At 39.0% G+C, this 23,513-nt stretch overlaps 1 protein-coding gene across 3 annotated transcripts in view; it reads right to left on the reverse strand.

Moving 5' to 3' along the window:
* Nell1 (neural EGFL like 1) overlaps positions 1-23,513 on the reverse strand; it is a 794,610-nt gene that overhangs the window by 562,390 nt on the left and 208,707 nt on the right. For all 3 annotated transcript variants that reach the window (XM_071617126.1, XM_071617125.1, XM_071617124.1), the window contains 3 exons: positions 22,593-22,695; positions 12,856-12,929; positions 4,251-4,350 (listed from right to left, as the gene is read on the reverse strand). In XM_071617126.1, coding sequence (XP_071473227.1) covers positions 4,251-4,350; positions 12,856-12,929; positions 22,593-22,695 — 277 coding nt within the window. The remainder of the gene's footprint in view (positions 1-4,250; positions 4,351-12,855; positions 12,930-22,592; positions 22,696-23,513) is intronic.

A 23,513-nucleotide genomic window follows, 5' to 3' on the forward strand; every position in this document is an offset into this window, starting at 1 on the left:
CATTAACATGCAGCAAAGCCCTCCAAAGTCATTGGCAACACTGAAGATACAATTAGAGCAGATTATGAGGGAAATAAAACCCTGAGGAGAGTGTCAAAAATTTTGGGATGAGTCAAATGATTGCTGTGTTTTCCTGGAGCGGGCATGTGAATACATGGTCAAGAATGTTGACTTTTTACTTTTTTCTTCAGCATTTAACAGAAAGCAACAGAAATTCATGAGTAATCTTTTTCTACTGGGTTTACATTCAGGCCTTTATTATTTCTTTCCAGGAAGGAGAATAGATGTCACTCCAATGTGCACCCCTCCCACACCCACAATGGTCTCACACTTCAAGCCAGCAGGCTTCTGCTAGGAGAATTACCTCAAGATAATGAAGAGCGTAAACAAATTTTATGCTGTCAATACAAACCATTCTGAGGCATCAGAGGAAGGCTGCAGCAGTGATTAGCACTGTTCTGAGTGACACTGCTGACAACTGAGACCTTGAGCCCCCAGTGATCCCAAAGTGGCCTCCCCTGCTAGAGTCTATCATCTTTATTCCTTTTGCATGTGTCTTGCCAAACTGTTGTATATCCTTTTCCTAAGGTCATTTTGGCTGCACCAATAACCCAATGGATTTAATTACCTATTCAACTGTTAACCTTCATTTTTCTCTAACGAGAGGGGGAATTAGTTATTGCATTTGGCATGACTCAAGATTTGGAGAGGCAAGGTGTCTGAGCCCCTAATCTGTACACACCTTCTGTTGAGACACTGAGTACTGTTTACCACAAGGCCTTAAGTTTAATTTGCACAAAGAGAAAAACTCAGTGTAAAACTACAGTCTGCACATTTTATTTTTAGCAGTCAAGAGGGGGGAATGCAGTAAAATACATAAGAAAATGTGCATCACTAAGTCAAAAAAATTAATTATACAATCAAACTAATAAGTTATAACTTGGGGAAAGGAGTCGAAACTCAGCGAAATGGGCTTTAACATCATCTCATCTGTGAAATAGAGAAGACTATCATCGTTCAAAGACGTTGGCATGAAAATAACAAAAACATTCTACGTGACAGGAAGATATCTTCACCCCTACCCTTCTCCTACATTTAGAGAATCAATTTATAAAATGTGATCATTAAAAAAGTGTTATTCTTTTCTAAAGTTGGAAGTCCTTACAGATAACATACTGTCAACCAACTGAGATTGAGGATAAAAACCCCTCTTAGGCAGTTTCCTCAAATGTCCAATCTGAGCTTCTCCAGGTGAGGTGGCTTATACGAGTCCTAACGAGAATGAACCGTGGAAAATTTCAAATTCCACAAGCAGACATAAAAAGATTTTCAACTTAGATTTCTAAGGAAGGATACTCTCAAGGGATAATTTCCCTTAGAGTAATGATATGACACAGTGAGACAGAGAGAGATGATAAATATGCTAATTGAAGGGCCTTTGGTGCAAGTATCAAAAGGTCACAGCCACTTTGGTTTCTGTAGTCAATAGCATCAGGGTGGCAGAAGCCATACAGCTGTGTCACACCACAGTGCTCATCCCTGAAATACACTTTTCATCTCATCAGACTTCCAACTAGAAGCTTCTTTGTTATTCGGTGGATAATATGCATCCACAAAGCAAATACTGTGGCCTTTCCAATTGCAGGATAAACATTACTTCACATAGAAGTTGGAAGTTGGGTGTTTCTCATCTTTTCACCACTTTCTGTTTTGTTTGTGGTTGGGGGGCAGAAAGAGGAAAGATAAGAAAAACTGAGTAATTTTCCTTAGAAGAGATGCCTGGGCTTTCCAAGTCTTGTTAAAATAGAAATTGTCCAGGCTGCTTCCCTTCCTCCAAGAGTCCACTCAAAAAACACAAACATGGAGGTAAAGGGGGGCGGACAACAAGAAGGGAAAAGTATTTCTCACAAAATTATGTAAAGATGCTCTTGGGAAATAAATTGGAATTAAGAGAAATGGAGTAAACTTCATACAGAACATAATACAAGACAATAGGATTTTGAGCTCATCACTCATCTGGATATTTTTTAATCGTTATTTAAACTGTATGTGTCTTTTGAAAAAGAGATACCCTACTGCCCAGATTGACAACCTTTCCTTTTCTCGCCACCTGATGCACACAGATCTGAGCATGTGGACAAGTGGGCAGGATGTTCTGGACTGTTCTCTGTTATGTGTCAATAGGAAAGGAGGAGGCAATAATGGTAGGTGGTATTGAAAATGGCCTTAGTGGGGAAACATTGCTTCCTTCATTCCATTGTCTGAAATTTTGAGATAGGAGTAGTATAGAAGAAAGTGAAGAGAACACATGGACCCAAATGGCTTAGTTAATCCAACTTCCCAATGGAAGTCCCTCCCTGCCACATCTATCCTGAAGACATGTTCCTGTCAAAATGTAGACTTGTCAGAGAGCACAAAACAAACTCTCATACACAAATATCTCCATTCAAAACCATCTGTTTCCAAATGCAAGATTACCTAGTTGAGAAAGACACGGGAAGGAGAAAGTCCTCAATTTCACAGTGGCCCTGGCTAAGATCAAGTCCACGAAGTCTTGCTCATGCCTCTCACTCTTCCCTAGCTGAGTCAGGTCTGGGAAAAGCCACCAGCTTGCTAGCAGTGGGAGCACTGTATAAGCTTGCTTTTCAGTGAGATGTGACACCTCTCAGTATCTACTGGTAAAGAAGGGCATGCATTCCAGAGAAACGCTAGCAGAAGCAGCGGGCACCTGCTCTATAGTAAATTGGGTCAGAGCAATGAAATCCATCCTGAATTTCTGTGGTCTAATCAATGATTCAGCTCTAATGAAACCATAAATCAGAAAGGATTTGCATAAACTGAGTCCCATTTGGCACCTCAACAAATCGCAAGTGATGGATTTTGCATTAAATTATAAGACCTACCTAACAACCTTATTGGTTACCAATAAATGCATCGCTCTGAAAATTCCACTCAAGTTTTAGGCGTTTCTAAGGCTTCCCAGCTGCCAATTTGCTTATAGTCATAAAAGTAGATAAATCAGGGCAGACATTCTTGAGAGCATGCTCAGCATGTCCCTGATTCTAAGAGCCATTCTTGGCTATCATCATACAAAGATTTCCCACGAATTTTGCCAGGGCATAGTTCACTTGGGATTGGAGAGAGAAATCACAACCTAAGTTGAAAACACATCATGGCAAAATATATATTTTAATATATCAAGAGATATTAGGGAGTAGTCAGCAAATTTGGGGCCACCACCCATTTTTGAAAATAAAGTTTATTGGAACACAGCCACATCCATTCATTTACCTTAGCTCCTGGCTGCTTTCATGCTATAGTAGCAGAGCTTAGTAGTTGTAATTCTGTTAAAATTTTCTATCCCATATATATTTACTTTGAGAACATTTAAAGAAAATTTTAGACAACCCCTGCACCAAAGAAAAGATGATAAAATATAAGGCTACTTGAGCTAAACTGCTAGGTTACTGAGTCCTCCTTCCTTAACACTGGAAGCATCAAAGTTCAGCCAAAAAGAATCTAATTTGAGAATAATTGAGAAAGTGAAAAATTGGGGGATAAGTATAGTTTCAAAATAACAGCTATGAGTCTAACAAGATTTCTTTTTAAGATTTTGTATAACTGCTGAGGTTCTCCTAATGCATCTAATTCTGCCCCAGTGAGCATTTCAGAGAGGAAGTGACACTTGAGCTGGAGTTCAAACAAATAGGAATACATTTGGGGATGAAGGTAATTCTAGGAAGAGGAAGCAAAAAAAAAAATTTGCCCAAGAATTAATTAGCAATCAAGTGTTAATTATTTGAAGCTTTTTTTTCCTAAAAGGAAATAAAAATAAAGTTGCATCTAAACATATTCCTTGAGTAAGAATTCACCATAAGTCATTTTTCTCGATCCCACTCATGAGAAAAATGTCATAATAATGATAATGGTTATTATTACAGGAACTATCATTAGCATTATTATACAAGCTATCGTTTATTGAACATTTATCACATGCTGAGTATTATGCTGGGTGTTTATGCATTATCCCATTTAATCTTCACAGCAGTCTTATGAGGTAGGTACTATTATTATCATCCTCATTTTGCAATTGAAGAAACTATGACTGAGAAAGGTAAATAGAATGTTCAAGTTTCTAAGCAGCAGAGCAGAGGTTAGGATCCATGTTATTACGGGTGCACTATTCACTGAACCCTCACACAGCCACCCCAGCCCCACCTAAGCACAGCCCCCTCACCAAGCCCTCTTACCTCTACAGACACTGCAGCACTGATTCTCTGGAAGAATGTGATCCTTTTCTGAACAGTTCAAAGGAGGGCACATTTCTGTAATTTTTACTAAAACTCCACCCTAGAAGCCAAATAACAAAAAAACAAAAAAGATGTCCATAAGTTTAGCCAATGATACAAAGTATAATGCTCATTGTTAATAGCCTACAGTGATAGCAACCTACAATAACTAATACCACTCCTAGGAACTTCATTAATTATGATAACATTGCAAATTAAATTGATGAGACTCTTAGAAGAGAAGGCACATTTCCTTTTCGGTATGAAAAAAGATCAGTCTAATGTTTTTGAGTATCTACTTTAAAACAGAAGGATGCTAACAGTGATATGCTGATACATTTTTAATAATTGATTCGAGTGGAGAAGGTCTAATTTGTGAGGTTTATTGATCTCTATGGTGTAAGTATTCTAACAATGGTTGATTTTGAGCTACCAACCCAATATCATTGAAAAGAGAGGTGGGGAATTATATATAGTGAGCTTAAGAGAGTCAGTTCCATCATTCTGCTGGGTAACAGGCATTGTGAACCTCAAAATAAATAAGACATCTTCCTTGTTCTTGGTGAGCTCACAGTTTGGGTGGAAGGAAATAAAAATGACTTAAACTAAAAACCATAATATAGCAGAGTAAGTTCTAAAAACATGGGCTTTGATAGAGGCATTCTAATGAGTCATAGGAGAACAATTAATTTTGTCAGATGGGAAGAAATTATGAAGATGCCACATTTCAGGAAACTTAAATAATGAAATAAAAGAAAAAGAAACCTTGCTAGCAGAGGAAATAGACAAGAGCTGAGCTATGCAGGTATCGCGGTACTGAAAAAGCATCTGTTAGATGAGCACCAGCTTTCCCCTAGATGTAAGTAAAATTACATACGATAAAGTGTTAAATATTCAGTAGTTGAATCTTTATAACCAAACTTCATCTAAGGCCCTCTTTATTGGCATCACTTGCATCTGTGTTGAGTTTCATGCTGAATTTTAAAAATTGGCCCATTGATTACTCTTTAAAAAGATGGAAGAGGACCTCACTACATCTAAAACATTTAATTTTTCTCTCCCATTCTTATGTTCACGTTTAAGACAACCAAGAAGCAAGCTCCAGAAGGGGAGTCTCATGCAAAGCCAAAAGGCAGATCCAAACACAGGTGGGAGAACAGGGTGCAGCTGGACAGGACTTTTCATTCTAGTATCTCCCTGCTTCTCCACCTTTAAGGTTGGCAAGAACTCCCACTGTTATCAGGCATACCCGTTCTTAAATATGAGCATAGGTATAATATTAAATGTCAAATGTAAATCTCCACTGCTCATCTTTTGCATAAATTATCTGTACCATAGTTTGCTCACCTCATAATTTCCCACCCAGACAGTATAGCATTCTTTGTCCTGTTTTTCTTTAATTTTGCTCTTTATTTCCTAACCTCTTACTTTTTAAAATTCCAAATATAAAATGAGTATACACTGTTTTTATAAAACAAAACAATACTGAAAAGGCTACGAAAACATTTAAAAAAAAAAGTCACTCATGAAAGGTTCTTTTTACAAAGGGGGCTTGCTTTGACTGCTGATTAAATCAGTCAATAATTCTAATCAACCTCTAACATATTTAATGAGTAAGATCATAATTCCAAATGTTTAGAGAAAAACCTTTGTGCTTGAATTTAAAATATGAACTGTGATTATTGTTGCATAAGTGCCAATAAACCCATTTAGTCCATCTACATAATTAGACACAAAGCTTTTTAACTTTATTTTGAAAACTATCTCCAATGAGAGTAATTTATGATTAACATTCTTAAATCATCCTGATTATGGTATGTTATTTTATGGTCTCTGCATTGAGCTCTGGGTTTAGTGGGAAAATACCATTCTTGTAATACTCTCATTTAAGAGTTACAATCTCCATGTCATTGGTCAAATAAAAGCAATTTTAAGTTCCATACTAATCACTGTGCTAAACTTGAATCTCTAATAACATTTTCAAGTCGCAAAGTATTGCTAGGCTAAAGAAATGTTGCAAAAAGAGCAATACTGAGAAATATTAAGTTTATTCATTTTAACTTAAAAAAACAATACATTAACTTCTGGAAATACTTGGGGAAAATATTTGACACCAAAGGATTTTCCTCTTATGGCTGAAGACTTTTAAAAAAAAATGGAAATGGATGGATCTTCAGGTTGTATTTTATCAACTGGGGATCTCCATTTGAATCTCAGAACACAGAAATTTATTTGACATATTGTTTCCTCTAATATCTCTAGGATAGTACTTATATAGTACCATTTCAGATGTATAGGGAAAAAGTCAATTCATTACACACAATAGATGCTATTATGATTTGGATCTGAAATGCCACCCCCCTTGCCAAAAAGCTCATCTATTAGGCAATGCAACATTATTCAGAAGTTTTAAAAAAATTGTATTATGAGAGCTCTGATGGCATCAGTGGATTAATCCATTTGCTGGATTAATCATTTGAATAAACTACTGGATGGTAACTGTAGGTAGGTCGGGCATGGCTGGAGGAAGTAGGTCACCAGGAGAGTGGTCTTGGGAACGGCATCTCTCCCTTGCCTCATCCTGTCTCTCCTTCTCTGCTTTCCAGTTGCCATGAGTTGAGCTTTGCTCCACCACACCCTTTCACCAAGATGTTCTGCCTCATCTCAAACCAAAGCAATGGACTTGGACGACCATAGACTGAACTTCTGTAACTTTGAGCCCCCAAAAACCTTTTCCTCTTCTAAGTTGTTCTTGTCAGATTTTTTGTCACAGCAACAAAAAACTGACTAACACAGATGCCATAGAGCATTGGGGCTTAAATCTTTAGAAAGGCTGTCTGCTGGAGATCAGAAGACTTCTTATCCTATACCTAGTCCCCTCTCTCCACATCCATTAAGTGTGTCCCAGTGCTCTTCTTTGTGCTTTTATAAATGCTACACTTGACCAAGAGAATCAATGGGTCCTAGCCTGACCAATTTGGATTCTTAGCTAGATTGAAAAGTAATCATTCAATCTTTCTGAATCTACCCCTCTAAAATTCAGATGTGAAAAATATTTCCAAATAAGTCTAACAGCATCAGGAGTGGCAACAGGGGAGGCAAAGAGAAGAAATTATGGAGCCAGACCACAAAGATCTTGCACCCAGCTAGCTCACTCATCAGCCACGTGGCCTTGTTCTTCTGTGACCTAATTTGCAATTCTATACAATATCTATCTCTCAGGGTTAGTATGAGGCTTGAATAGAATAATATGTTTAAAATGCTTTAAACAGTGTCTAGAAAAGTGAAGTTAGCCAATCCCAAATAAACAAATACTGAATGTTTTCTCTGATATAAGGTGACTGACTCATAATGAGGTAGGGAAGAGGAGCATGGGAGGAATAGACAAACTCCAGATAGGACAGAGGGGTGGGAGGGGTAGGGAGAGGGCAGGGGTTTAGCAATGATGGTGGAATATGATAGACATCACTATCCAAAGTACATGTATGAAGACATGAATTGATGTGAACATATTTCATATACAGAGATATGACAAATTGTGCTCTATATGTGTAATAAGAATTGTTATGCATTCTGCTGTCATGCATTTTTAAAAAATAAAATCAATTAAAAAAGAAAATAGTAAGTGCTCAAGAAATGTTAAATAATACTGTCAAATGCCCTTCTCTCTGTGCACAAAGTAACCATTTCGTAAATAACTGCTGAAAGACAATGAATAAAAACATGATGTCTTTTTTTAAAGAGGATAAAATTATTCATGTGCATTCACACACATGCACGCATGCATGCACACTCCAGTTGTGCAAAGAGAATAACCCGTCTGCTCAACTTCTTTCTAAATTGTTAAAAAAAAAAAAAAACACCGAACATAAAAAGATGAAATGAAGTATATATGGCATCCACAATGTGCCAGTAACAGTGGTAAGTACTGCGCAGATGAGTTGGCATTTAAATTCATTTAAATCAATGTATCTTTCACGGGTCCCAAATATGTCTGCCTTGATCCTCTCTGATAATAACAGAGATGAAGTCATAATAGTGACCCTAGCCAGAGTGACTCACTGCCTCCACCCAATATGTAAAAAGGGGCTGCTAGTTATAAATGATGGATCCATGGCTGGTGCTGGCATCATAAGCAGAGGGGGAAACTATCTTTCATCATTTGAGCTTTCCCTAGGTAAAATAGAAAAGCAAGGGTTTTAGAATCTAAATCAATTTCCTTTCCCTAGAAGTGAAACAATTTACAGAGCACAGGACATCTGTCTTATATTCAAGTAGGACATACATAGTGATGTAAAATAATAAAAATAGCTCTCATTTAATGAGGACTTACTTTGTGCCAAGCATTGCATTAAATTACTCACATACTTTGTCTTCTTTAATCCAAACAACGTCCCAATGTGGTAATGGGCTTGTGCTAGTCCTAGGTAAATAATCACCCCCTCCTATCCCACCACACTCCAAGGACTGGGAATTTTCTTGTTGATGGAGAGATCACAAAGCCCTCACTGTCACTACATTCCTGCTTCTGCCACAGGCTAAGAAGCCCCTATAACCAGCACCTATGGACACAGAGAGACCACCACACCTATGTATCCACCAAACTTCCTGGACCCATGGAGTCTCTGGCATTCCTACTGGCAGCCAAAAGAGGCGAATGAGAAATCCAGTAGGGATATTCAAAGGGATTAACCCCTAAGGTAGATTCTGGTCAGTGAGAGACAGGATATGGCAAAAGGGCCCTTTCTCTTCAAACTCCTATAAAGAGCACGATTTAAGCTCTTTTGTTAGAAAACTTCTGTTCAGTCTCTATATGCCTCATTCTCTTCAATCTTCAAAATACATTGCTTCCTTTTCTCTAGGGATCTGATGAGAAGAAAATGAAATAAAGTAGTTAAAAGCACTTGCAAAGAGGGTCTATTCTGAGACACAGTGGTTCTGTCAGCCTCTCAGGAGATGCCTCACAAAACCCGCTGTGCTTTGTCTCAGGGCTGTGGCTTCTCTGTAATGCATGCTCTTATGTTTGCTCCCCTGCCTTTCCTTTATTACTTCCTTGGGTCTGTCCCTCTCTTTCATTTCAAGAACTGTACCTCTCCTTCCCCATCACCACCAAAGATTAAATAAATAAAGCATCAACACAAAAGTCCATGCTTCAGATTCTACTATCTAACAACCTAGACTAGACATATAGGCAGTGTTTCTATTCTGTCCAATTTTTCCCAGCTAACATTGGACAAGAAAGGGATATCTGGTTGAAAGGCAATGGGGCAAACATTCCCTTATTGAAGTTGACGTCATTCACAATCCCCTAGGGTGGGTGGTTCTGCCTATAAAATTGTCTTAAGTTGTAGTGGGTTTGAGGGATCAGGAGAGGGAAAACATGCAGGAGGATATAAGAACCCTCACTTCTTTTACCTAAACTAAGCACGTCCTACCAACCCAGCTCTTACTGGAACCCCTTGGTAGAAAAGAATGCGAGAAACTCTGAACTTCACTAATAACCAGGTCAAATTCCAGAATTTAAATCCAGGTTCATTTGAGTGCAGATTTTGACTTTTCAACCACAGTGTTACTTGCAAAAGTAAACAGATTCACTCTTATTCTCTGGAGGGCAAAAGCAACTTCACTGGGTAGAAGTTACTGAAACGTAGATTTTCACTCATTTAAAGGAATTTGCTGATCACTTAATGTTCTCTAGCCATGGAATGGTTACCTACTGGGTTGGTAACAGGGGTATTTTCAAATAGAAAAACTGTATCACAAAGTCTTATTTTGGTAGCTGGTGTCCAGTGATGCCTGTCTCCCTGATGATGCCTCTTCGTATTCATGCTTTTGTATCATCCTTTGTGATGAATCTGGGCTCACCCTATATCAGCAAAAGAACATAGAGGAAGTGACACTGCACAGCTATCAAGCTTAGGTTATAAGAAACATTGGAATTTCTACATCAGATTTTTTGGGTGGTTTGTGCTGGGGGAAACCCTAGCCACCAAGTAAGAAACCTTGAGACCACTATGTTGTAAAGAAGCCCAAGGTAACCACTTCTAGAGGCCTCCAAGAGAAAGAGAGAGATAATAGACATAGAGACAGAAACACAGAGAGAAATTTCTGTTCCATTCATCTTAGCTGATGTGTTAGCCATATAAATAAAGAAACCATCTTGGACATGCAGCCATGTCAAGCCTTACAGGACTTTAGCTCCAGCAACATGTGAGATCCCAAAGTGAGAATCATCCAGCTCAGCCTGTTCAACCCATACAACCCTGAGAGATAATAAAATACTGCTCTTAGCCACCAAGTTTTAGGGAGTTGGTTATATAGCAATTGAAAGCCAAATACTATCAAGCTCTACATATCTAGAACTAGTTCCATTTTTTCTCCACTTGTTCTCAGCTTCAAAATAGTCCCATTTTTTTAGCTTTATTAATCAAATGCCCACTCCCAACTCTTTAAATCTTCTATAAATGACTTAAGGACAGTAGAAATGATTGAAAGTGATTCATCACAGCAAAGATATGCCTGACAGACTGCTCCTTCCTAGACCATGGCTATGGACTCTGCTTCTAAAGTTTGCGGACTACATAGTCTCTGCTTAGTCCCAAGTCTGGTCTTTTGGCTTTTTAAGGATTATGTGAGTGGTCTCATTTCCTTCCAATAAAATCATAATTTTGCCTATATTATTCAGAGAGGGTTTCTGCCAATTGCAACCAAAAACAGCAAATGTCATTCCATTTGGCCAGGAATCTCGACATCTACTTGGTTCCTCCTCCTATAGCCACAAATCTAACTATTCATGGAGTCTTTTTAATTCTATTTCTAAACAGCTCAAATCTCATCTTTTCTGTCACCTCTGGCCACTGCCTTAGGTCATTAGCATTTCTACAGTTGTTCAAATTCACCCAGTGCTCCCCATGATCCCCTCCACACAATCAAAATGAGCCTTGAAAATGCAAAGCTGTCATGGCACACCTGCACGCACCCCTTCAATGGACCTTCACCTTAAGATCAAGTTCAAAACTGGTATTCTCTGCTCTGTCTCTGTAGCTTCGTCTCTCTTCATTCTCCCACATTTGACTTCACCAAGTCAAATTTTTTGTATTTCCCTAAATAATACCTGACTCTTGGCATTTGTAAATGCTATTCCTTTTTCCTGGAATGTGCCTTTACCTTCACACACTTAGGAAACAATTACCCATAAAGACCAGTTACCACCTTCCAGAAGCCCTGTTTAACCCTTTGTTGTTGATTCAAGGGCTTCTAATCAATGCTATTATATAGCATGAAGGACTTCCCAACAGCGTAAGCCTAAATATCCCATACTATAACTTGGTTTACTTCTCTCTTCCTCGTTTATGTCAAGATCTTCAGAGAACTATAAAGTCTCTCATTTAATTCCAATTTCTTGCTCTCTGTCTGGCTCACAGCAGGTGTTCTAAAAATATTTCATGAAATACTAAAAAAAGAAAAAAAATTGTTCATCACTATATCTCCATCTCTTGCAATAACACTTGACAAAAGGTATAGGCTCAATAAATATTCATTAAATAAATGAAAGGATAAATGAATGAACAAAGTGAATTGAATCATCACAATGGAGAAAGATTTGTGAATAAGCAAAAATGTCAAACCACAGGACCTTTAATATTCTATCTCACAAGCCCCAAATGATCCAGCCCCGGCTACCCCTATGGTTTCATTTCTTGCTGCCCTCTCCTTACTCATTCTATTTCAGCTCTGCTGGTATAATTGTTCATCCCTGAAAGTGTCAAGTAAGCTCCCATCTCAAGCTGTTTGTACTTGCTTTCCCTTTCCCTGGAATTCTTCTCACTCACATAACTCTATGGCTGACTCCCATGCCTTATCCAGGGCTTTATTCTAAAATGACATCCTCAAAGAGGCCTTCCCAGACCACTAATCCCCACCCCAAACCTCTATCCTTTCAGCCTACTTCATGATTTTAGAATAGAATTTGTCCTTATATGGTATATTTGTTTATTCTCTTACTATCTAGCTCACTAGACTGCAAATAATATAATGATAGAACGTTTTCATTCACTGCTGTATTCCCAAAACCCAGGATAATAGTGGAATACAGAATTTATTTAACGCACATTTGTTGGACAATTATTGAATGAAGTCTATGGTTCTATACATCTTATTTCATAGGAGCAGGTGTACAGAAGACAAGGCATCTTCTAGCCATCATTAGCCACTAGGAGTAGAGCTGGCACTGTTACAGCTAGCATCATAGACCATTTCCTCTAACACCAACTCAAAACCCTCCCCCAGGGTCACCCAACTTCACTGTCTCATAGAAGCTGCTAACTCTCCACTTTCACATCTTTCCTAAGGCTTCCTCCCTGGTACCTGATCCACAGCTGACTATAAGCTAATCACATACTAGTAGTGACTGGGCGCCCCCATCCTTGACTCCCGCCCACTGCAGAGGGCTTTATCCATCAGGAACCCATCCAGGCCAATAAGCATGCTCAAGAACCTTATTGAAAACCCACACATCTATCTATTAACTCTCCAAAAGTGACAGGAACATAAGATTAAAACTTACTCGGCATTCCCTGCAGCTCTTGGTTAAAATCCGCTGGCCTTCTGCAAGAACTCTTCCTCCATAGATACATTTTGCTGTAATAAAACAGAAAAATGGGTCAGTTGTTCATGCTGTGCAACAAAATGTCAGAGGTGTCATCCAACTTTTATAGATTCCACAGAAACATAGATTCCCTGATTCTAAGCAATACAGATCTCTTTGTCTAAAGCCAGACATGGGAATAGTGTGGGGGATAACCTTTGAATTCCCCAGTCAGGCCTATCTTGATCATGTTCATCTTGCATTCACACCAAGGACATATAATTATTTTATTGCAGCTGCCAAAGGAATAAAGAAATGAATTAATGTATTAAGGGGTTAGAACAAGGAAGAATTGGTTACCATCAACAGAGTACAATTAGTAGTAATTTTGATTGTCACTCCAGCTATAAAATAAAAGGAGGTTCATCTATGCCCCATTCATCCGAAAACTGTGGCCACAATGGAGAAGGATGCCATTTATTTTTCCTTGTCATTATGGTAGGTAAGTGCTCTTAGCCTATGTGTTTTTAAGACACTCAGAGACAACTGAGAAATACAAGACAAACTAGTAAATTGCTTCGTCAATGTGCTAGAGAGACTTCTGTAGAAAGGTGAGCCTAACAGGCTAACAAGGAGGGCAGGGGGTAAAAGTAGGGCTGTAGAAAATTTCAAAGAGGAGCATAAATGGAACTTCAATTTAGATTCCACTGGGACTCGGTCCTTAACTTGCTGACTCACTTTAAGCAAGTGCAAAACACATCAATTTGATATGACCCTAATGTGAGTCCACCAGTCTCTAGCCACTTCAACAGGAACCAGGAAGCAAAGGCCTGATTGCTCCCTCTCCTGCCCTGATGAGTGCCTCTCTGGCCCTAACTCTCAGGAGAAGCAGAAGTAAAGACATGCACAAGCAGTAAAAAAAATCTCTCTCCCACAAACTCACTGTCAATCTTATAAAACCACCTCATCTTAAAGGGTCTCCATTTCTATACCTGTTAAAAACAGGTCGATTACACGTGGTAATTCCCTACTTCCACTGTCTTCTGATTCTCGTGGAATGTTTAAGTATGTATATCCTCTATAATTAGCTGATCCATCCCCTTCTTTTAACATGGGAAGAGAAAAGCCCAGAGACACTAGTTTACTTAACATCATAGCTCTGTAGTAGATACTGTGGTGTGCTACCCCAAGCCCTTCCATGACCAAAAGACACAGTCCAATGGTTGTTGGAACAGTTGGCAGCTAGCAGCTCTCAGCTGACTATCTAGAACTTGTCCTAGGTTATAGAGAGTCACCTTGTCCAACGTCAATTCCCCTTCCTGGGATAGCCTATATCCAATAAGTGGTAGATGAAGGTGGTATAAAGTTCTAGTTTCCTTACTCCACTTAGGACAACTCTGAAAGGCAATTACAGTTCTGAAGAACCCCTACAGGAATAATTGAGGTGTTTGTAACTGCACTGAATTCAACTTCTCCTCCTGCCCAATTCTGTTTCTTTCACTACCTCATTACTACCCCAGAATTTATACTGGAAGAAGTTCCTAATGAAGCCTATGGAAATCTCTGCTTCAGAGTTGGTTTCCCTCTCAGAACCTGACCGGCAGCAACCCCATGCCCCACACAACCTGTTCTGCTCTAGTAGTCCCCTCTCAGTGAATGGCACCAGCATTCTCCTTGGCACCCACACCCTGGCACCTGGGGTCCTTCCAACTTCTGCCTCTCACTCAACTTCGTGTCCATGAAGTGCCCAAATCCTAGCAATGCTCCCTCCTTAAGTTTCTCAAGTCAAATTACTTTTCTCCATTTCACACTCTGCCCCTGACACTGTCTTCATTGAGGCCATGATCATCCCTCCTCTTTAGTACTTCCTGAACCTCCTAACTCTCCTATGTTCTGATCTCAGGCTTCTCTTCATACAACAAGCAGGCATATTTTTGATGTACAAATATGAGGTCCTCTGTAAAATCATTATGGATCCCTGACACTTTCAGAATAAAGAACAAATTCCTTAATTAGCACACAAGGCCATGTATGTTGCTCTTATCTCCCAAACTTTATAACTCACCAAGTATGTGCTTTCACTCACCCTCCCAAACATTCATACCTCCACATATGCTCTGGCCAAACTTTCTTCTTCCTTCCAGGATTTGCATATAGTTTTCTCTGCTAGAGGGACATTCAGCCTTGTCCATCTTCCCCTGGCACCTCCTGACCTATATACCCATCAGTTTCAGTGCGGGCATGATTTCCTGAAGATGTTGTTCTTCACCTTTAACGCTGGCTAATTGCCCTCAGTTTGTGTTTCCATTGCACTTTGGACCTAATCCTGCAGAGCACCTATCACATTACATCTTAATTTCCCATTTTATTATTCATCTTCCCTGATAACTATAACCTCCATGAGGATAGGAACGATTCATAACTTTATCTGCAGCATCAAGCCCAGTGGATCTCTGGCCTTATTGTTAGTAATGATTAATAGTTCTAAAATTAATGAGTTCTACTTAGTCACAAAACAAACAAAAAAACAGTCAAATTCCCAGCTAAGAGTTAACTCTGCAATTTAATACAATTTCCAACATTAAAAGTAGATACTGAGGTTTTAGAACAAAAACAACAAGAATGGAGAATCAATACAATTCCCTAAATTGAGCCTTTTACTCCTTTCGTTAAAAAAGGAAACCCATCCCTGATTATCTTTTATGCCTCCGTTTTCTAGATAAGCCATTGATCCTAATGATGATCTGGATTCCCTAATTTGCTTGCATAGAGACACCACATCTCCAAAGACCCGGAATTCCTATCTAATAAATTCCCATACTCCCAAACACAGCTGCTGCCAACTTGGCAAGGTGGCTCACTCCAGAGTGACAGTTCTGCTAAATGCACTGCTGTCAAATCTGCCATCTGCTTCTTGGCCCATGCTGGGAAGTACAGAAATAGACTTTTCTTCCTCCTTTGCCCCTTGCAACTCCCACGATGGTATTAACACACTGGCTACCCTGTCTTAAGACATTTGCTTGATTCCTTTTTCCTCTTGGACAGATTCACCCCATAATTCTTATCTGGAGAGAAGAATGTCTCACTGGGTCACATCCATCCCTCAAATTTACCAGTCCAACATAAAATCAAATGTCCACTGAACTTTATGCCTTTACATAGGAGGGTGATTTAGGGACTGGCAAATGATATCAACATGTTACTACAAACCCCAGTCATTTGCAACTGTGCACTGGTGCAGAACATGTATATGATTAGGATGCCAACTACCTATGAAATTATCTCAGACAACTTTCAGGATCGCCACTGGAGGTCACAAGAATTCCCTTTGCTTTCCCATAGTCATTCCTACCTCTATGACAGTGCCCCTCCCTCCCTGCCACTGCCCTCCATATGCTTAACATCAGTCCTCATTATCCAACCTCTTGATCTACAGCCAAAAGGCTTATTTTTGATGTCTGAGGAAATTCAAGCATAAGGTGAGTCAGGCTCTGGTGCCTTTGGCTGGGACATCTGGGACTTCATTTCAACAGCTTTCAGTGTGAGTAGAAACGTAAATGTATACCTGAAGCCGTTCATATCACGCCAGGGACATGCAAACTAGAATATTTCACAGTGTCCAACCATGAAATTGAAACCCAGCACCAACACACACTTCTCCATGATGTCAAAAACAAACAGACTGGGGATTTAGAGAAAGAGTTAGGCAGTTGTATCTTTTTACATCCCAAATATCTGGCACTTCAAAATTGACCTTGATTTTTTGAGTGTGGGGGTTGGACACTTTTGCCATTTGGTTGCACACTGAATAAAAAATTGACAGGTACGGCTTAATGTCCCTGTCACATGTAGATATGAGATTGCTCTGTCTTTATTTAGGTACTTGTACTCTGCACACACTTCAGTCATCCCTTGGCACTCAGCAGCCTAGAATGTCAACACTAGCATTCTGCTTTACACTTTAAAGAAGAGTGGCAGATCAGAGGGGCTAAAAACTCAAGGATTTGTCCTTCCTCAGTTAGCTAATTCATAGCCCCAGCTTTAAACACGACCTCTCTGAGCAAGACACTCACATCAAACTGGTTGTCCTTCAGGCATCTCCAACTCAAACACGCTGAAGAGAATTTATCAGTCCCCAATCTACTTTTTCCACCTGCCTTATATCTGTTAATGGTCCTATGAGTCTCCCACAGGCTGTTGTTCAAAACCTGGCAACCTCTCCCTCACAGACATTCATGCAAAACAATGCTTATCAAATATCTATCCCGTGCCAGGTTCTCTGGCTGTCACTCACATCTACTCCTGCCTTTGCATCTCTCTAGGCAGTGCCTGACTGCCAGCCTCATCACCTCTGCCTGGAATTTGCCCAAATCTTATACCTAACACCCCTGCCTCCTGCTCCGTGGATGCAGTGGTCTTTCAAAAAGCACTCCTTTAAGTATGCCACAACCCTGCATGAAAACCTTGCTTTTACAACCAAAATCAATGCTGCGTCTATTTCCATGATTTTGCAGATGCAATTCCTCTAGCAAGTATGTTATTACTCACCTTGTGCACCTAGAAATTCCTACTCACTTGTAAATATTCTGCTAAGCTGTTATCCGTGAAGTTTCACACACACACACACACACACACACACACACACACACATTTCTGATGAAGTTAATTACTCCCTTCTCTGTGCCATCTCTATCTCACATCATGTTCACATTACATAATGTTCTTTATAGTAATGGAGATGATGCATGAAGTGAATAAAGCAGATAGTTTAAGAGCATCAATTCTATAGCCAGACTGCCTAGGCTCCACTTGGATCCCTTGGGCAAATTACTTTTCCTCTCCATGCTTCAATTCCTCATCTGTGAAATGGGAATAATAGTGGATCCTACTACCTTGAGTTGTTAGAAGAATTAAAGGAATGAATGCACATAAAATGACCTAGTTCCATTCCTAACACAGACTGAATCATCTACACATCTCTACTGTTGTACCCAAAGTTTTTAGAACAACATTTGGGATAAGTGACATCAGTAAGGATTACTGAATGACTGCAGTAGACTATAATCTTCATTATCATCCACAAACCACATTGGCAATTTCATTTCTATTTCTTACCTATAAACACCATGTATTGTTTTCAGACTACCTCCTTTTCCCTCTACCACTTCAATTTCTTTACAATTTCTGTTTTGCATAGCTGAAAGGTTTCTTCTCCTCCTTTCCTCCTCCTTCTTATCTCTGGTAGTTCTCAAATATATCTACCAAAAGAATATAGATCTTGGGAAACTGCTACCTGGAGATTCCAATTTGTAGGTCTAGATGGGGTTCAGAAAAATCTCCAGTTTAAGAATTTCATGGGAGGGGGAGGTAATGTGTGCTAGCTATGCTCAGTATGCCTTGAATATAGCAGACACCCAATATGCTTTTAAGGAATGAAATTCCTGCACCATATTCTGGATCCACTATGGACACCTAGACAAAGTTCTTTCATAGTTCCACACAGCTGCTCTCCTTTGTAAGTGCTCCTGTGACCACAACAAGTGCACAAACATTTAGAAAGCCAGCAGACAAAACATCTGTTTGCTTGTTTCATCACTGGGAATTGAACCCAGGGACACTCTACCACTGAGCTACATCCCCAGTCCTTTTTATTTTTTATATGAGACAGGATCTTGCTAAGTTGCTTAAGGCTCCACTGAGGAGCTAAGTTGCTGAGGCTGGCCTTGAATTTGTGATCCTCCTGCCTCAGTCCCTCAAGTCGGGGAGAGTCATCACAGGTGTGGGTCACCACCCCCAGAAACAATGTGTTTTATGTATTAGCTCTTTTTTCTGAGTCATAACATACCTCCTTGTGGTGTTCCTGGAATACTGCCTTACCTAAACCCAAAGAGAATCTTAGAAAAAGGTTTTTGGTCACATAAAAGAAATTTACTTGAGGCAACTCTCAGAAGAAATAGAAAAAAAAAGTCAAAATAAGGAACTGAACCAAGGGAAAATAAGTATCCAATAAATAATGCCTTCAACTATATTTATGATAGCATTGAATGTGAATGGATTAAATGAGCCAATTAAAACAATTCAAATTGTCAAACTAGTCTAAAAAACATGATCTAACTGTTTGTAATTCATACCAGTTACACTTTTTTTTCTCTAACCTTTGTCAGTTTTAATTGACAAAACTATATGTGTGTGTGTGTGTGTGTGTGTGTGTGTGTGTGTATATATTTACTTAAAGTATACAATATGATGTTTTGAAATATGCATACATTGCAGAATGGCTAAAATGACTAGTTAACCCATGCATTGCCTCATGTACTCATTATCTTTGAAACGCACAACCAAAGTAAATATTTTTCATCATTTTTTCTGGTGTGAAGAGATATAAAAACTTCTAGAAATTCCACTGACTATATGCTCTCATCCCCCAGCACTCAACTATCAAACCACTGTAGCCATCTTCTACAAAGCTATGAATATCCACTATGGCTCCTCTTCCTGAAGCATTCCACCAGTGTCTTCTCTGCTCTAACAGTGCCCCAATACACAAGTCTGCTATACTGCACTTACAATTCTGCACACTGAAACCCAGGTCTCTAGATGAAAGGCCAGCTCTGATGGGGGAGGGGGAGGGCTCTTCCATTGCTATTCCAGGCACCCCTGCTCAGTAACTGCCTAATGCATATTTCTATTAAAAACTAGTAAAAGATGAAAGCCTTTCAGGCCAGAGGTTCTCAACCTTTTAATTACCTGAGGTACACTGTATCATTTATTTTTAATTTTTTCTTGAGTGGTATTCTTAATAATTTATTTGTATTCTCACTTTATTAAACTCTGAACACGTCAAACTATCAATCAGAGCTGCTGAGAAAATTAGTGCCAACTAAATAAATTGCTATGAATTCCATAAATGACCAAAAAACACCGATGTTTTAGTTAGCATGTATACCAACATCTTGGTAAAATTGAGAAACTTACTGAGATAATTTTTAAAACATAAATCTCTCAAAGAATTAGAATAAAGAAAAATGACTATCCCACAGAAATTTAGTGAGGAGTCAATTTAATAATGTGTATCCAGGTCCCTGAAAAATGTTAGCGTTTGGCCCAGTAATTCTATTCCAGGAGAATTCTATCTTAAAGAAAGCAAAAATATACAAAAAAAATATGTTTTCTGTATGCAACATACTACTGAAAAAAGTAATTTAGAATAGCAAGAAGTGGGAATCAACCCAGACATCCAACAACTGAGGAATAGTGAAATAAGTTATGCAACAGACAAACAGTGGGAAACCATGAAACTCACTAAAATGGTATTTATACAGTTTCTCAAAAATATACTTAAGTGATAATCGTAAGTCAACAAAATAGGATCTAACTTGTCTGCTCAGTATGACCTCCTCAACTGTACACACACACAAAAATCTCTTGAAATGCAATCTGCTAAAATTTCAGGAGTGATTTTTTTTTCCAAATGACAGTATTATGTAAATTCTCTATCTTTACCTTTATCCTTCTCTGTGTTTTCAAATGTTATATAATAAAGATAGTGCTTTTATGGTTTTAAAGAAAAGCAAAGCACACAGGGACACTGCTACATCGATGTTCATAGCAGCACAATTCACAATAGCAAGACTGTGGAACCAACCTAGATGCCCTTCAATAGACGAATGGATAAAAAAAATGTGGCATTTATACACAATGGAGTATTACTCTGCATTAAAAAATGACAAAATCATAGAATTTGCAGGGAAATGGATGGCATTAGAGCAGATTATGCTAAGTGAAGCTAGCCAATCCCTAAAAAACAAATGCCAAATGTCTTCTTTGATATAAGGAGAGTAACTAAGAACAGAGTAGGGTCGAAGAGCATGAGAAGAAGATTAACATTAAACAGGGAAGAGAGGTGGGAGGGAAAGGGAGAGAGAAGGGAAATTGCATGGAAATGGAAGGAGACCCTCAGAGTTATACAAAAGTACATACAAGAGGTAGTGAGGGGAAAGGGAAAAATAATACAAGGGGGACAAATGAATGACAGTAGAGGGGGTAGAGAGAGAAGAGGGGAGGGGAGGGGGGATAGTAGAGGATAGGAAAGGCAGCAGAACACAACAGACACTAGTATGGCAATATGTAAATCAATGGATGTGTAACTGATGTGATTCTGCAATCTGTATATGGGGTAAAAATGGGAGTTCATAACCCACTTGAATCAAAGTGTGAAATATGATATATCAAGAACTATGTAATGTTTTGAACAACCAACAATAAAAAAAAATAAATTAATAAAATAAAATGATAGAAAAAAAAAAGAAAAGCAAAGCAAAAACATTAAAAGCAAATACAAAACATCTGAAGGATCCATTGCTCCCATACCCAAACATCTCCCAAGTATTCACAAATCTGCATAGGGAACTCAAAATAACAGTAAAATAATTTCATATTTTTTAACAAATTCCTAATCTTTTTTCAACTTCTTTCCTTGATGACAATTATATACAATAGCAACATGGGAAAAAGGTAACCCACAGCTACTCATAGCTATCTTTCTATTATAGGATCAAACTATAAATTCAAGATCTGGACACCTGAGCTCACTGTATTATCAGACATCACCTCCCAAAGTCCTTGGGACATAAATAAGAAAGCTCCTCCCTCTAGAATAACTCCAAGGACACCTTCCAGAACAACAGGTACTGTGCCAACCACGACAAGCAGGAATATTCCAAAGTTCCTTTTGAAAGAATTCAACAATATTTGAGCTGGTGTGACCAGACCAGCTATCCGTTTCCACCACTGTAGCAGGTCACAGGCTATTCCTGGCAGTGTGACCACTGTGCCTTGAAGGCTGACTGATGTTAGCATGCGTCTTTGATAACTAAATGATCTTGAAAGCTATCCATGGGATGCCACACTTCTAACCAGAACCCTCCTCTTCTGTGGAGACCACAGGGTTTGATGAAAAGACTACAGGCTCTGCAGTCAGCACAACTGGTTCAATAACTCACCCTGCCACTCACCAGCCTTGTGACCTTAGCAAATTGACTTATCCAAGCCTAACCTTCCTGTAAAATGGGGTAAAAGCAATACTTCCCTAACACATTGCCATGAGAATGCAAGAGACTGGTAGAATTAAGATACCCAGCACGGTACCCGGCACATAGTGACAGCCCTCACTCCTGCTGCCTCTGTTCATTTCACTGCTTCACAGATGAAAAAGCGTTTTCAAATAATATTATGTGAACCAGCCAACACAAGGAAACTGTTTCAATATTTTGATTGAATACCATCCTGAAAATTCTAACAAAGTTCCCTTAATAACAAGAGAATCTTGCCAAAACACAGAAATAGGTACTTGATCATTCAAAATTAGGAGACAGAAGCACATGAAATTTTGGAGTTGTAACTGTACAGATCATCCCCACCCAGTGGTTTGATGACAAGTGATTTAACCTCTGTGAACACAAGTTCCCTACACATAGAATGGGAGAACAGTAATTACAGGTGATATAAGCGGTGTTTTTTAAAGGAAAAAAATCCATGTAATAATGTCTGCTGCATCTGCAAGTAATTAAAACATCAGGCTCTTCTTATTATATATTTAGTACTACAGCAACTGCTGGTGCTTCATTTTGTCAATGTCAATCAGTTGGATCCTGAAAACAGAGGAAAAATAAATCTCAAAGCACAGACGGACAGTGTGACCATCAGTTAGTACTTACGTCTGCAGACCTTACAACACTGGCCAGCGATGTGCACAGGGAGGGATTCAGGAGAGCAATTGAGAGGGGGACAGGACATCCTTCGGCATTCCACAGCGCCACTCTGAGGAAAAGAGGACAGGGAAAGAAATCTCAGGGGCATCCTTTGAAACTCTCCTGTGGTGTTGAAAGTTCACATCTCATCCCAAACACTCATCAGGGAAACAGAAGTAGTGTGGGAATTCCCAATCCACTCCAAGACCATAAATAAAGCATTTTCTCTAGCCCGAAGGAACCTCTGTCACCTCAATTACTTTTCTGATATACATCACTGGCTTCATCCCACCTGCCCATGTGGGCTAAGTAGATTAGGCAGAAAACAAAAAGCTATTTTTACAAGAACATAAATAACACCTTTTGCAGACCCTGTCAATCATTTTTGAGACTCTAACAACCCATTTTGTATTTTCCTGGATAAACAATGGCATTCTTCAGATATTTATCAAGTAATTTCAACTCAACAGGGTTTACATACTAATTTTTGGAAGGGGCTCTCGTAATTCTCTGAAACAGATGAAGGAGTATACAAATAATGAATACCCTAAAAGGCAGGGAATAGGGAAAATATCTTGCAATTCTCTGAAAGAGATGACAGCTTACAAGATACAACAAAAACACGTAGCGACTAATTAAACCCCACCTTTTAAATGTGATTCTGGCAGAGAAAAGTTGAAAATAAAGCTAACCATTAGGTTGTTTGAAAATCAAAGGAGTTTGTTCCTCCTTCTACACTCCAACTCCCAAATTTCAAACAGCAAGGTCCTCATGATAATATCAAATCAGAGTGTATCAAAGAAAGTAAATTTCAGTTGCCACGCATTTACACTACAAATGACACTGTTTCAGCATCATTTCACAATTGCTCAAATTGCTAAGGAGGAG

This window comes from Marmota flaviventris, chromosome 9, assembly GCF_047511675.1.
Source record: "Marmota flaviventris isolate mMarFla1 chromosome 9, mMarFla1.hap1, whole genome shotgun sequence".
Classification (NCBI taxonomy): Eukaryota; Metazoa; Chordata; class Mammalia; order Rodentia; family Sciuridae; genus Marmota; species Marmota flaviventris.